We start from the raw sequence: 12,567 nt of genomic DNA, 5'->3' as shown, positions 1-12,567 counted from the left end.
GACTTATGTTACTTGAAAAATAAAATATAAAATTAACAAGCAAGAAATTATTATCACTATTAACTATAAACCTACCACAGTCAAAAAATGAAGTACAAGTCCATCAATTCGAGCTTCAAAGAAAACATCCTTATACTGAGGCAGTCCAATGTCATCTAGCCATCGTATAACAAATTGGTAATCTACTTTACTTGCAGCAGCCAGTAAACCTTCATCATTTGTCCTTTTAACCTGTAGAGCTAGCTGCAGTTTTTTCCTATGGAGGGAGTTCTTTATTGATAATTCCTATGGCAGAAAATATTAAATTTTTAATAGAAAACAGCCTAAAATTACCATTAACTCAAAAAATTTTAGTTTAACAAGTTAAAATAATGCTAAACTATATCTGAGCAGGAAGTAGAGGCAAGGAAATTCTAAAGTATCATTTATTTGGAGAAAAATAAGCAATTTAACAAAGATATATTTATATTTTAGTTAGTGCCTTTTGGGATTTGGAAAAACACCATTAAACATCATATCATCAGTATTAAATGACAGTATGTGACAATATACTATTCTAAGTATTAATAATTAAAATTAGAAGCTGCAATAAAGTTTTCTGTTTAAAAGTATTTTATGTATCTAAAACTCAGGATGCTCATTGTAAGATTTTAATTGTAAATCATTTACATACCTTTTCCAAGTCATGAACAGTTGCTTTGAGCAAATGGTCTCCATTCTTTATCCATCGTTTACACTCTCCAACATACATATTAAGTCCTAATCTGTGAAACCAATCTACAATCATCTGGTTATCCCAGTGAGGAAATGGTACGTCGGTTCTGAAAAATGAAATAACAAAATGTCAAATTAAATTTTATAATTCTCTCTCTCTCTCTCTCTCTCTCTCTCTCTCTCTCTCTCTCTCTCTCTCTCTCTCTCTCTCTCTCTCTCTCTCTTCCCCCCATTGATTAATCAGCACCAAGTTAAGAATATCAAGCTATATAAAAAGTGCTATTTACAAAGATATCTCCAAGTAATAAATAAGAAAAATCACACTAAAAAGCTGAATTTCAGCTTCTTAGATAAACAAATAACTGATATTTCAAAATATTTCTTAGCATTGATACTCCAGCCTCTTGATATACTTAAGTGGAACTTTGGATGAATTTCTATCACACAATAAGTAAACTATATTGATCTACTTACACAATGTTTGACTTTAATTGTTGAGACCATCCCAATCGTGGTCCTGCTGTTGCTCTGATCCCTCCTCTTTTCAGTTTAGCCTCTTCATGGTCCAAACTTTGAGAAGATGTCCGCTTTAACCTGCAATATGAGGGTGTAAAAATTTAGAAAATATTTAGTTAACTGATTTTGTAATAAACATTTAAATAATTCTATATATTTAATTACAAAATAGAAACATGTAAACTGAAAACAAGTTCATCTATAAAGGATAACAGCAAAATACCACTTATTCAAACTGAAATATGAAGTAAGGTAAGTTATTATCAAATAAAAGACCTGAATTTATGTAGAATAGTAGAACTGTCCCATTCCATTTTACTTCTCTAAGGTTTTAAAAAGGTGCAAGTCTTTTTATGTGGTTTTAGCATTCGTATAAGTAGCTATGCTTTTATTATTGGAAAGTTTATACATAACGAGCTATTTTCGAATAAAGTTTTTAAGGCTTAGAAGAGCAAAAAGGAACTGAACAATTCTGTTATTCCACATAAATTCAAAAAACCAAAATAATCCTAAATAAAAGATGACCCCAAACAACTATTCATATTTAGTTTTCTAAAACAGAAATTAGTTTTTATGTAAAATATGCATCTGTAATGCTTAAATGCAGATTAAAAGCTACAAAACTATTTTTATATAAAGCTATTTAAATGTGACGACATCCAATTTCTTTCTCATGTGTGCCAGGATACCATATCTATAAATGATATCAATTCTGTTTGGTGATATCAAAGCTGTATTTCCAGAGGGAAAAAACTATGCAATCCTTGGTCATATTGTGTAAAAAAGCTACTCCTGTCGACAGAAATCAAACTCACACCTCTTCCCCACAGTATGAAAGAACAGCAATGTAATCATAGTCACTGCACTAAAGGGCTTATAAGCCAAGGAATGAATGAGAGATCAATCAATAGCAGGCAAATGAATATAGAACTAATGTCCCTTCAATTAATCTTCTAAAATCATTGCAGGATCTTATATTTGTTATTGAAAGCCTAGTTAATGGAAAATGAATGGTATGTATGCCAAACTTGGTATGCTATTAAATTTTATTTGCATACTAAAACTGTGATAGTGCAGGAAAATTTTTAAATTTCATATTGGCTTGTACAATATGACAATTTAACATTGTTATACTATCAAAGAAATTTGTATTTTTTAAAATTTATGTTCTCTGGTCTCTAATATTTGCACTGAAGTGCGCATATTTATATGGAATAAAAAATCTCTATTAGATTTTTTATTCCATATAAATATGACAAACTATATAAAATTACAACAAATAAAATTACACATTAAATTCAATGTATGACCTGAAACCGCAGAATAAACATTGTGCGGACACAATAAACATTACATTGCGCATAATAAACATTACATCTGTTGGCTTGCCAGTCAAACCTGTTTGCATTCCTGGTCTAGCTGATATTTTAAAAAGAATGTCTTCTAACAAATATCTTACTTTCCATCACAATGGAAATAATGGTACTTAATTTTTCCAGTATCACATATCTATATCCACAAAAATCAGAATTCTTCTAGCCTACTGCTATCCTATTCACCCTTAAAATTCCTGCTTTAAAGAATGTTCTAACTAATCTTCAACTTGGTTCTTTCCTTTATACAACAATGTAATTGCACACGACTGTGAATAAAAGGATCAAGAAATTTGGGTTGATATGAAATTTCAGAGTATTTTATGTTCATATTACAATCATACACATCAAAATTGAAAGTTTTATTTACACTTGAAGAGTTATCACCTGTTCATAGACAATCGGTATTATTTAACTGACTGCTGAATGATTTTATTACTGTACATTACCTTCAAGATTGGTGAGCAAATTCACTCAAAGTGAATTTAGCTAACTAAAAGATTCTTAAAAGGAGGATATCATAAACTTTTTTTTATTAAAGATGTGTCCAGCAGTTGATCATTGAATTTTCCATTAAAATATACATTAAAATATACATTTGTATAAAAAAAAAAAAAAAAACTGACTTCACCACTATGGCAAATTTAATCCATATATTATTTCAAGTAACTGATTAGAATCAAGAACTTCTACATGCATTTGTGAATTATAATAGTCCATCTCATTTCTTCCTATTGCAGAGCAAATCATAAGTTTGGAACTGTTTCACACAGCCATTAGCCTAATTCACCTAATAATTAGCCTAATACAAAAAAAAAAAAAAAACCAATAATAATTATAGATTTTGAAAATAACCCTTATAAAAGGCAAGGAAAAACATCTTAAATATTCAAAGACCAGTGGCCATTTCTGAATCATCTCTATTCTTTTCTTCCAAATATCTTCCCCAATGCTATTTATCTCATTTACCTTTTCCAATAAAAGGAAATTTTCTTTTCCCCTTTCCTGTTTTATTCTATCACACCTTTCCTTTTGTTTCTTACCATATAAGACATTGTCCAAGTCCCATATAATTGTGAATACATATTTTCCCACCACTTCCTGAATGAAGTCAAAACAAAAAAACATAACTTTTTTATATTAAAATGAGAGTTTTACCTAAAATAAGGTTAGAGCATAACTGCACTTTAAAATAAATAAAAGAAAAAAGAAAAAGCACAGATTAGCAGAAAACTAGGTGAAAAACTATTTACCAGTTTTTTTTTTTTCCATTCTATTTGGATGCAAGTTATAATTATTTGGTCAAGGGACACCTTACCATTCATGAAATATAAAAACATTCCATCGGATGAAAACTGAAAGGCGAGTAAAGCCAAATATGGAACCATTATCTAACTATCTGGCACCAAAGTATGTACAACCCTAAACTATACAACTAATGCTTCACTATAAAACAGTGAAGTATTAACTTCTGTGTCAATTGGGAATTCTCCAGTTATCATATGATGTTGTTGGAAAATTTTTCAACAACACATCATCTGATAACTGGAGAATTCCCAATAAAACTATAACATTAAAATGTCTAGCTTTCAACTGCTGTTGTGTCATAACCTTTATCTTTTGTAATCTCTTCTGGAAGCAACTTTGGACACAACTTGGTACATCAATGTATTACAAATAAACCAATAAGGTATTATGCAATATATTATTTTCTAAAGTTTATTTGCTGAATAAATTCATATTACATACTTGCTGAATAATTTTCTAAATCCTTTTGGTTTTTCTCTGAGTTCAAGTTTAGATGATGTGGACATGGTTCTCTTGTGAGAAAATTTTGTTTGTGGAGAAGAATCTTCAACATCCTGGACCAATTCAGTTTCTGGTTGAGCTAAATGATATAAAATCATGCATATATTATGGTAATGAAACTAAAATACATTACTATGTTTTTCGTATAATTTTGACAGAAATTATCCAGAATTACACAAGGGAGAGAAACAGAAAAGCCATATTGGGCAATTATATTACTCATGTTAAAGTAAGGGATAACACATGGCAAATGACTATTCAGAAATAACTGTACTATATACTTCCAAGCACTCAAAATGATTCATAATGCACAAATTTCATTATTTTATGACTATCTTACTCCATACAGCTAATTTATTGTAAACACAGCAAAGTAATGCTTAGGTTTGTGAATTAAAGCTTATCGGACAGAACTTTTTTTTTTTAATATAATCTGAATTTTATTTGTCATATATATTAATTGTCAAACTAAAAATATAATTTTGAACTAATATAACTATAACTTTGAATGGAGAAAAATTAATTACTGCACTTAAACATTGAAAAATAATAGAAATATTACACATGGTTTTAAGTAGTCACCATACTGATGAATGTGGCTAAGGAAAGGTGCTACTATGAGAAATAAAAATATGAATGCACTGAATGTACACATACAAAAAAAAAAAAATCAAGCTGTTAGGCTTCAGAAATATGGAACAGCAGAAATAATACAAAATATAACAATTCTGTTTCACTTAAGGTAGAGGAAGTAGCAGATAAAAAGCTTTACTAAAACAATCTTATTAAGCATAATAAGTGCATTTTGGATTTTTAATAAATAAACAAAACATGCAAAATGCAAATTATGCCTCAGCAGAAACACTGTATATTTCATTCAACCACCATAATGTCTGTGTATACATAATATGCTGATTGAAACTTTAAGAGAATCAATATCAACTGTATAACATTAATGTTATTTATAAATATTAACTTACAAAAACAAAGATACTTCTTTTTTTTTTGTTAGTTGTTCGCGCATCAGCTTCAGTGGCCATAATGCACCTCCCAAGGTTTTTGCACTACTCTGATCTAAGCCCGAGGCAGGATTCGAACCCGCGACCTTTGGGTTGCCAGGCAGGCACTTTACCCACCCGGCTAGCCCGGTCGGCAAAACAAAGATATGATAGTTTAGATACATTATAAATTATTTTAAAATAGATATGATTTAGATTGCATAGTGCTACCTCAAAGCGTGGATGTAACTGAAGAAACCCAGTAGGGTTTACCTCACATATCTATTACATGCACAATACTGCCATAAATACTGTTATGAAGTTTGAGTGATGAATTACTGAAAAAAAAAAATAAGTCAATAACTGCAATATTCTGTATATTTTTTTGTGTGATGCATACCAAAATAGCAGTAATAATGATGCTCTCTTTATATAGGTTAACAATGAAGTGGGGTGAAAAAGAGAACTCAGTAGTATTATAGCATTGCACAAAGCAGAGATTTCACCAACCAATGTTTTCAGGTTTTTTCTGCTGTTAAGAATTAGCAGACAATTTGTCTACCATGACAGTAAAAGAGAGAGTAACACCAAAAGAATGGTTTATTTGAGCTATCTGCAGCATGTTTGTGGAGTCATCTACAGTGGGACATGATACAGTCAAAGGGAGATGCCTTTCTGTGTTTTCAATGCAAGAGGTGTGAAAAGATTAAGAAAAAATTCAGTGTTCAAAAATTCATGAAGAATTAGACAAATTATTAGAGGAAATGACAGGTGATGTGGGAAGTTTTTTTTTTTTCTTGCTTCCTTGCACCATTTGCCACTACTAATAAGAGGGGATGGACAAATGATACAGGTAGGGTTTTTTTGGCTAATTCTATATAAGCTTGCTCCCTTGCATCATTTAAATTAAAATTCCATTTATTAGCTCATGGTCAGGAGTTCCAACAATACATTGAAGCAACAGCTACATTTTTCACTACTAATAGTATTATTAATCCTCCCTGCAAACAAATGGCCAGAGAAATGGGGAAACATCCAGAAATATGTAAAGGTTCATTAAGTTAATACTTTCCACAGGAAGGTAGGAGAAATAACTCCTACTCTAAGGTAGGTCACAATCTAAGCTGTTACTATAGCAGTATGTTGAAAGAAAGGCAAAGAAAGATCCTTTTCACTATTGAAAAAAATATCATTATGCCCACCACTCCTGAGAAGCTGCTAGTTATGCATAACATGAAGAGAAAGGTCAACAACCTGAATCAGCTATGGTTTGGTGGTTATGAACTGTGAAGTTGTTACTGAACTGTAATTTTGTGAGAAAGGAGTTAAATCTGCAAAAGTGTACCTTGAAAATATTTTAGAGAAGGTTGTAGTCTTTTAAAGAAAACACATTTCATGGAGGTCACTGAACCTTTCAGTAGGACTCAGCTTTCATAAGCTAAAACAGGGGTGGGCAACCTCTAGCCCCTGGACCAACTTTGGCCCATGAAAAGTGTGTGATCCAGCCCACAGTCATTTTCAAAATATATATAATAAACAGCCAGAACAGAAGTTTATTATATATATTTTTAAATTAATGGAATTTCTGATGTAAATTTAGAAAATACTCTGCACATTGCTAAGACAAATATCGATCCAGATATTGATTAACTGATATGAGAGATTTGATAACAGTATCAAATCTGTCACAAAATATTATAAAAATAAAATATTGCAATTTTTGTTGCTGGAATTGTATTTTTGTAATTTTTAGCTCAGGATTGGGCAATATTACAATAAATTTGGCCCATGTGTACCTCACAGACATTTTATTTGGCCCACCATTTATAAAGGTTGCCCACTCCTGAGCTAAAACATCAAAAGGGCAGCTTTTTATATGTTTCTGAGAATCCTCCCCCCCAACCTGAACATGCTAGATTGCAGAATATGATGTGAAAAATGTACACAAGCTTTTTTAAATCACACTATTGAGTTTACTAATATGTTGACATATCGAGTTTACTAATATGTTGATAAATAAATATAAAAACAGTTTTTATTTCTTTTACGTTAGTTATTAACATATATCCCTGTAATGGTATTTATGGCAGTACAACAAAGGACTAATAATCAAACATGCAATAGAAATAGCATGCATATAGATAGGACAGGGTGCAATATAGAAAGTCCATCACCTAAATCAGGTGCACTGCAGCTTCGTTTGCCCAATTTTAACCTAAAAAATCCTTTACCAAAGGACACTCCTGAAGTCTTGTTGCGTACTGGACTAACAGCATCCATGCCAGGATGATGGAGACTTTGTATTGACCGGGAACTTGAATCATTAGAAGAAACACTATTAGCTACAGGAAATGGTTTTGATGAAATTGGAGTTGAGTTAGTAGGTGACTTTTCAATCTGATGTATCTGAAGCTGCTGTTGGATTTGCTGCAAAATATGAGTCCCATTATGTGGTCGTGGAATAGTTCCATAATGTCGTTTAGACGGGGGAGTCTGAAATAAATATATCAAAACTTAGCTTTATCAATTTCAGAGGTTAACAATAATATATTTAAAGTTATCATAGTATTCATTAAATGTGATATGATGTCTGAATTAAATAAACATCTATATCAAATATGAAAACTGTTGCAATAAGTACTTCAGAGGTGCTACCTGCAAATATATAAAATTTATTTATTTAACAATTCATAAGTAATTTATATGATATAATAATATAATTAATATAATAAAATTAATTAATTTATAAGTAAAATTTAATTTATTTACTTTTATTTTCCTATTTCATAGTTTTTTTTTTTAAATTAATCTACCTGTTTATTTATTTGATTTGTAGTAGGTAGCAGTTAGCACCTTTAAAGCATTTATTAAATTTAGAAACAATTTTCATGTGGCATAAGAGTATTTCTTTATTTAGAAATCATTAATTCTTAATTTTTTCCATAAATATATATGCTTTTTAAAATTAAATTCATACAATAAAATCACATGTATGTATCAGAAATATAAGAATGCACACAAACTGGATTACCAATTTTTATGTCACAAAATGAACTACTTCTAACATGTGATAATTAGGGTTATGACACTTGATTTGCATAGCTGTAATGTAATTCAATTATCTTCCTCAAAAAATATTCAAATTAATCAGCTATATTGAATTTATGATGAATACTTTTAGTCACTTTAAAAATTTCAATGAGAGTCCAAAACATCTGCTATATATCTTAAACTTCAGGTATCAAAAAACAAAATTGCTAATGCAAGCAGCTTGAGACCTATGACAGGTTACATTCCCAGAAAAGGAATAAGTTATGTTACTGATTTTATATTAGTTTATGTTACTGACCAAGATTCTAATATGCAACTTTACAAATATGAGAATATTAAATTCTTTAAATACATACATATATATGAAACATTAAAGTTTCGCCATGATTTTTTTTTCCCAGCTGACAAGGTTCAACTGACTTGTGAATGAAGATTGGTAATCTACTCTCACTATGCATTATCACTTCTCACGTTTAACGTAATGACATTTCTATTATATTTACAACACTATCACTTAAGCATTTTTAAGGATGAAATATTAAATCAAAATGCCAAAAATACAAAGATGTTTTGCACAAGGGCACCAAACAGAACCAAAAGGGAAGCTGTGTCAACATCATGAAGTAAATGCAAGTTACCTTTTCTTCTTGATAAACTTTTCTTCTTCTTATTAAGAATGAAATAAATCAAAAATGTTCAAATAAATTTTATATATGAAATATTAAATCAAAAATGTCAAAATTACATATACATTTAGCACATGGGCATATCAAGAGTCTGAATGAATAGGTAACATATGTTTCTTTGTATGCAGAGTCAGAAGCAAAAATGTCAACACCAACCAGAGCCATGCCGAGGGCGAGAAGAATGAGGCTCTTGCCTCAGGTTAGAAGCTGAAAAGGGTGCCAAAAAAAAGATGAAATAATTGCCAAAGTTTTCGATTTTATGTTTTGATTATTCCAATCCATTTATCATCTTGCTTTTGCAAGACAAAAATCTTTGTTGCGCCACTGTACAGATACCGAGCTCTGCACGGCAACACTATATGGGGAGCCACCATGGTTGTTACTTTTATAACCTCAATTACTTGTGTCCTGGCAGAGTTAACATGAACACCGTTGAGTTGTTATTTGTTATTTGGTTTTTTTTAGGAGCATTAGCAACTAAGGCCATATTGCTCCGGGGATATACGGTGGTCATTCCCTGACCTTTCCGCATCCTCCGTATTTGGTGGTCATGGGCTTGAACCCTGGTCTAACCAAGAAGCGTGTACTACGCACTGCTGCTCCTGCCCACCTGGCTACGGAAGCATGAACACCATTGAGCATAAATGCTCTACCTCTACAAAAGATATGCAATTTAATTGTGAAAGGTAAGTGTTTGGGTATACAGTAAACCCCCGCTATTCGCAGGGGTTACGTTCCTGAGAAATGCCGCGAATACCGAAAACGCGAATACTGAGTTATGGCTCCCATAGTAATAAAGGGGTTCCGTTCCAAAGTATGAAATATATAAGAAAAACTAGTCTAAAACTTTGTCTATGTATGTATTATAGGTACCTTCATAATATGACTATGTACATAGACAGTACATAGTGAAATGCAAGCATATGGCATCGAAATGAAAATAAGAAACAGTTTAATATTAAATGTAATATTTATTAGAAATTTCAAACAAATCTTTCAAACCAGCGTCTTTGCTAGCTAAAAAACCCGCCAGTGCTATCACCAGTTTCGCTAAAGTGTTGATAAAGGAGTTTTGCCTTTTCACGAATGATGAGTGAACTTAACGGAATTTTATTTTGAGTTCGGTCTTCTATCCACAGATTTAAAGCTTTTCCATTTTTCTAATTTAACATCATGAGTTACAGAGCAAATTTTTGAAGCAATTAGCGCATTTTCACGGACACTATGGCGGATTTTTTCTTCCGATTTCTTGATTGATCGTACCGTTGACTCATTGATTTTATAATGTTTTGCCACTGAGAAGACACTTTCACCATTAGAAATTTTGTCTAATAACTCAATTTTATTCACTAATGTCATCACCTTCTTTGATAATTTCACATTCACATTTCCCTTGTTATTCGTAGCCATATTTTTGTACGGGTTAGAAAGAACTTGTCCACAATAAAGTCACTTTCTTCCGTTAACACACTCGAAAAAGTCTGTTTTACACTGCAAAATGGTAGATTTATCAATTTTGTAAGCATATCAATTTATAAATTTATTCAATTTTAAAAGCATATAAATTAAAAACAAACGACGAAACCTTCCATGGCAAGCGCATAACACATACCGAACAAGAATTAGCGAGAAACATCCACGCTCACGATTTTGTCACTCCTCTCCCCTCACCCACTGAGCGCTGTTTTGACCGGGAAAGATAATTTTAGCCACGCCCATGTTTTTTTTTATGGCGGAAAATGTTCACGGCATTTAAAATTCACATTTTTTAGGTTTCATTTTATGTTAAATCAGCGACCGCGAATACAGATACCGCGAATAGCAGGGGTTTACTGTATTTAAATTTAACTAAAATACAATAAATTTATTTAAAATTTATTTGATAAATTTAAATTTTTCATTCTTGCCTCAGGTACTAAAATGGCTCGGCACGACTCTGACACCAACATATCAAAGTACAATGATGTGTGGTGTTACATATTTTTTTACATCTGAGGGGAATTATGAATAGGGCAGCCCTTAATAATGATAAAAACACTCCGATTATTTTTATGGTTAAGATGTTCAGTGCCTTTCATAATGCTCCAAGGCAGTCCCCTCTTTGCTTTACCTATCAGGCTGGCCCTCTGCGAGTGCAAGTCAGATGCATTGCAGGATCATCTAGACAAGACTGCAGCAATAATTCAGACACAGCATGGGTTTGTTAAGGGAAAGTCTTGTCTGACAAATTTGATAGGATATTATGATGTGGTTACAAAGGAACTGGATGCAAAAAATAATTTTGATATCATATATTTGGATTTCAGGAAAGCTTTCGACACTGTTGCGCATGGAAGACTATTGTACAAATTGGAGCAGAATGGTATTAAGGGTAAGTTGCTACAATGGATAAAAGGATGGTTAAGTGGGAGAAGACAGAGGGTGGTAATCAATAGGTGCTGCTCTTCGTGGACTAATGTTATTAGTGGAGTCCCACAGGGTTCGGTGTTAGGTCCACTGTTGTTTTGTATATTTATCAATGATATTGATGAAGGTATATCAGGCTTAATGTCGAAGTTTGCAGATGATACGAAGGTTGGCAGGGTTGTTAATGACAGTAATGGCAGTGTGCTACTGCAATAGGATCTAGATTATTTGGGCAGATGGGCTAAGAAGTGGCAACTGAAGTTTAACCTTGACAAATGCAAAGTACTGCATATGGGTAGAAGTAACCCGAGAGAAAAGTACCAACTATGTGGTACTACACTTAAGGTGGTAGAAAACGAAAAAGACCTGGGAGTAATTGTGCAGTCAGATATGAAGTTTTCTGAGCAATGCAGACAGGCTGCCAGGGCAGGTCGTGGGGTTTTGTCAATGATATATAGGAATTTTGCTAGCAGGGAAAAGGAGGTGATTGTCCCTCTGTATAAGGCAATGGTCAGGCCATGCCTTGAGTACTGCGTACAGGTCCTTCATTTTAGGAAGGACATAGGGATCCTTCCACTTGTTCAGATTACGAACCTAAGGGGGCATAAATTCAAATTAAGAAAAGACAGATGTAGAATAGATGTGTGGAAATTTTCATTTAGCCAGCGGGTGGTTAATTGCTGGAACAAACTTCCATCTATCGTTGTGGAAGTTGATAGGTTGAATAAATTTAAGGAGGAACTGGACAGGCATTTGGAGGGAATAGTGTGATTTTTTTTTTTTTTTTTTGGCTGATGCTGCATAAGCTCATACACTTGCTTTCTTGCATCACATGCCACTACTACTACTATTAACCAACTTGCATAAGCTGTTGTGTTTTTAGGCACGTAGGATATATGTGTAAACATCTATTACTATTACTACTATTTATTATATTATGGCTACTTGTATTTATTTATCTACTACAGGAATCCATAAAAAATAACACCAGTTTTTGCTCTAAAAGTTTAGGCA

At 32.3% G+C, this 12,567-nt stretch overlaps 1 protein-coding gene across 5 annotated transcripts in view; it reads right to left on the bottom strand.

Annotated features, from left to right (window-relative positions):
• The window catches only part of LOC150079885 (liprin-beta-1-like), a 179,139-nt gene that overhangs the window by 32,765 nt on the left and 133,807 nt on the right, over window positions 1-12,567 (bottom strand). For 4 of the 5 annotated variants that reach the window (XM_090382234.1, XM_090382235.1, XM_090382231.1 and 1 more), the window contains 5 exons: window positions 7,585-7,903; window positions 4,353-4,491; window positions 1,189-1,308; window positions 674-821; window positions 76-285 (listed from right to left, as the gene is read on the bottom strand). In XM_090382234.1, coding sequence (XP_090238360.1) covers window positions 76-285; window positions 674-821; window positions 1,189-1,308; window positions 4,353-4,491; window positions 7,585-7,903 — 936 coding nt within the window. The remainder of the gene's footprint in view (window positions 1-75; window positions 286-673; window positions 822-1,188; window positions 1,309-4,352; window positions 4,492-7,584; window positions 7,904-12,567) is intronic. The other variant, XM_090382233.1, reaches the window with a different exon arrangement.

Source organism: Mastigoproctus giganteus, chromosome 10 (genome assembly GCF_048544385.1).
Source record: "Mastigoproctus giganteus isolate SK-2022 chromosome 10, ASM4854438v1, whole genome shotgun sequence".
NCBI lineage: Eukaryota > Metazoa > Arthropoda > Arachnida > Uropygi > Thelyphonidae > Mastigoproctus > Mastigoproctus giganteus.
This window is presented reverse-complemented; position numbering and strand designations above follow the sequence as displayed.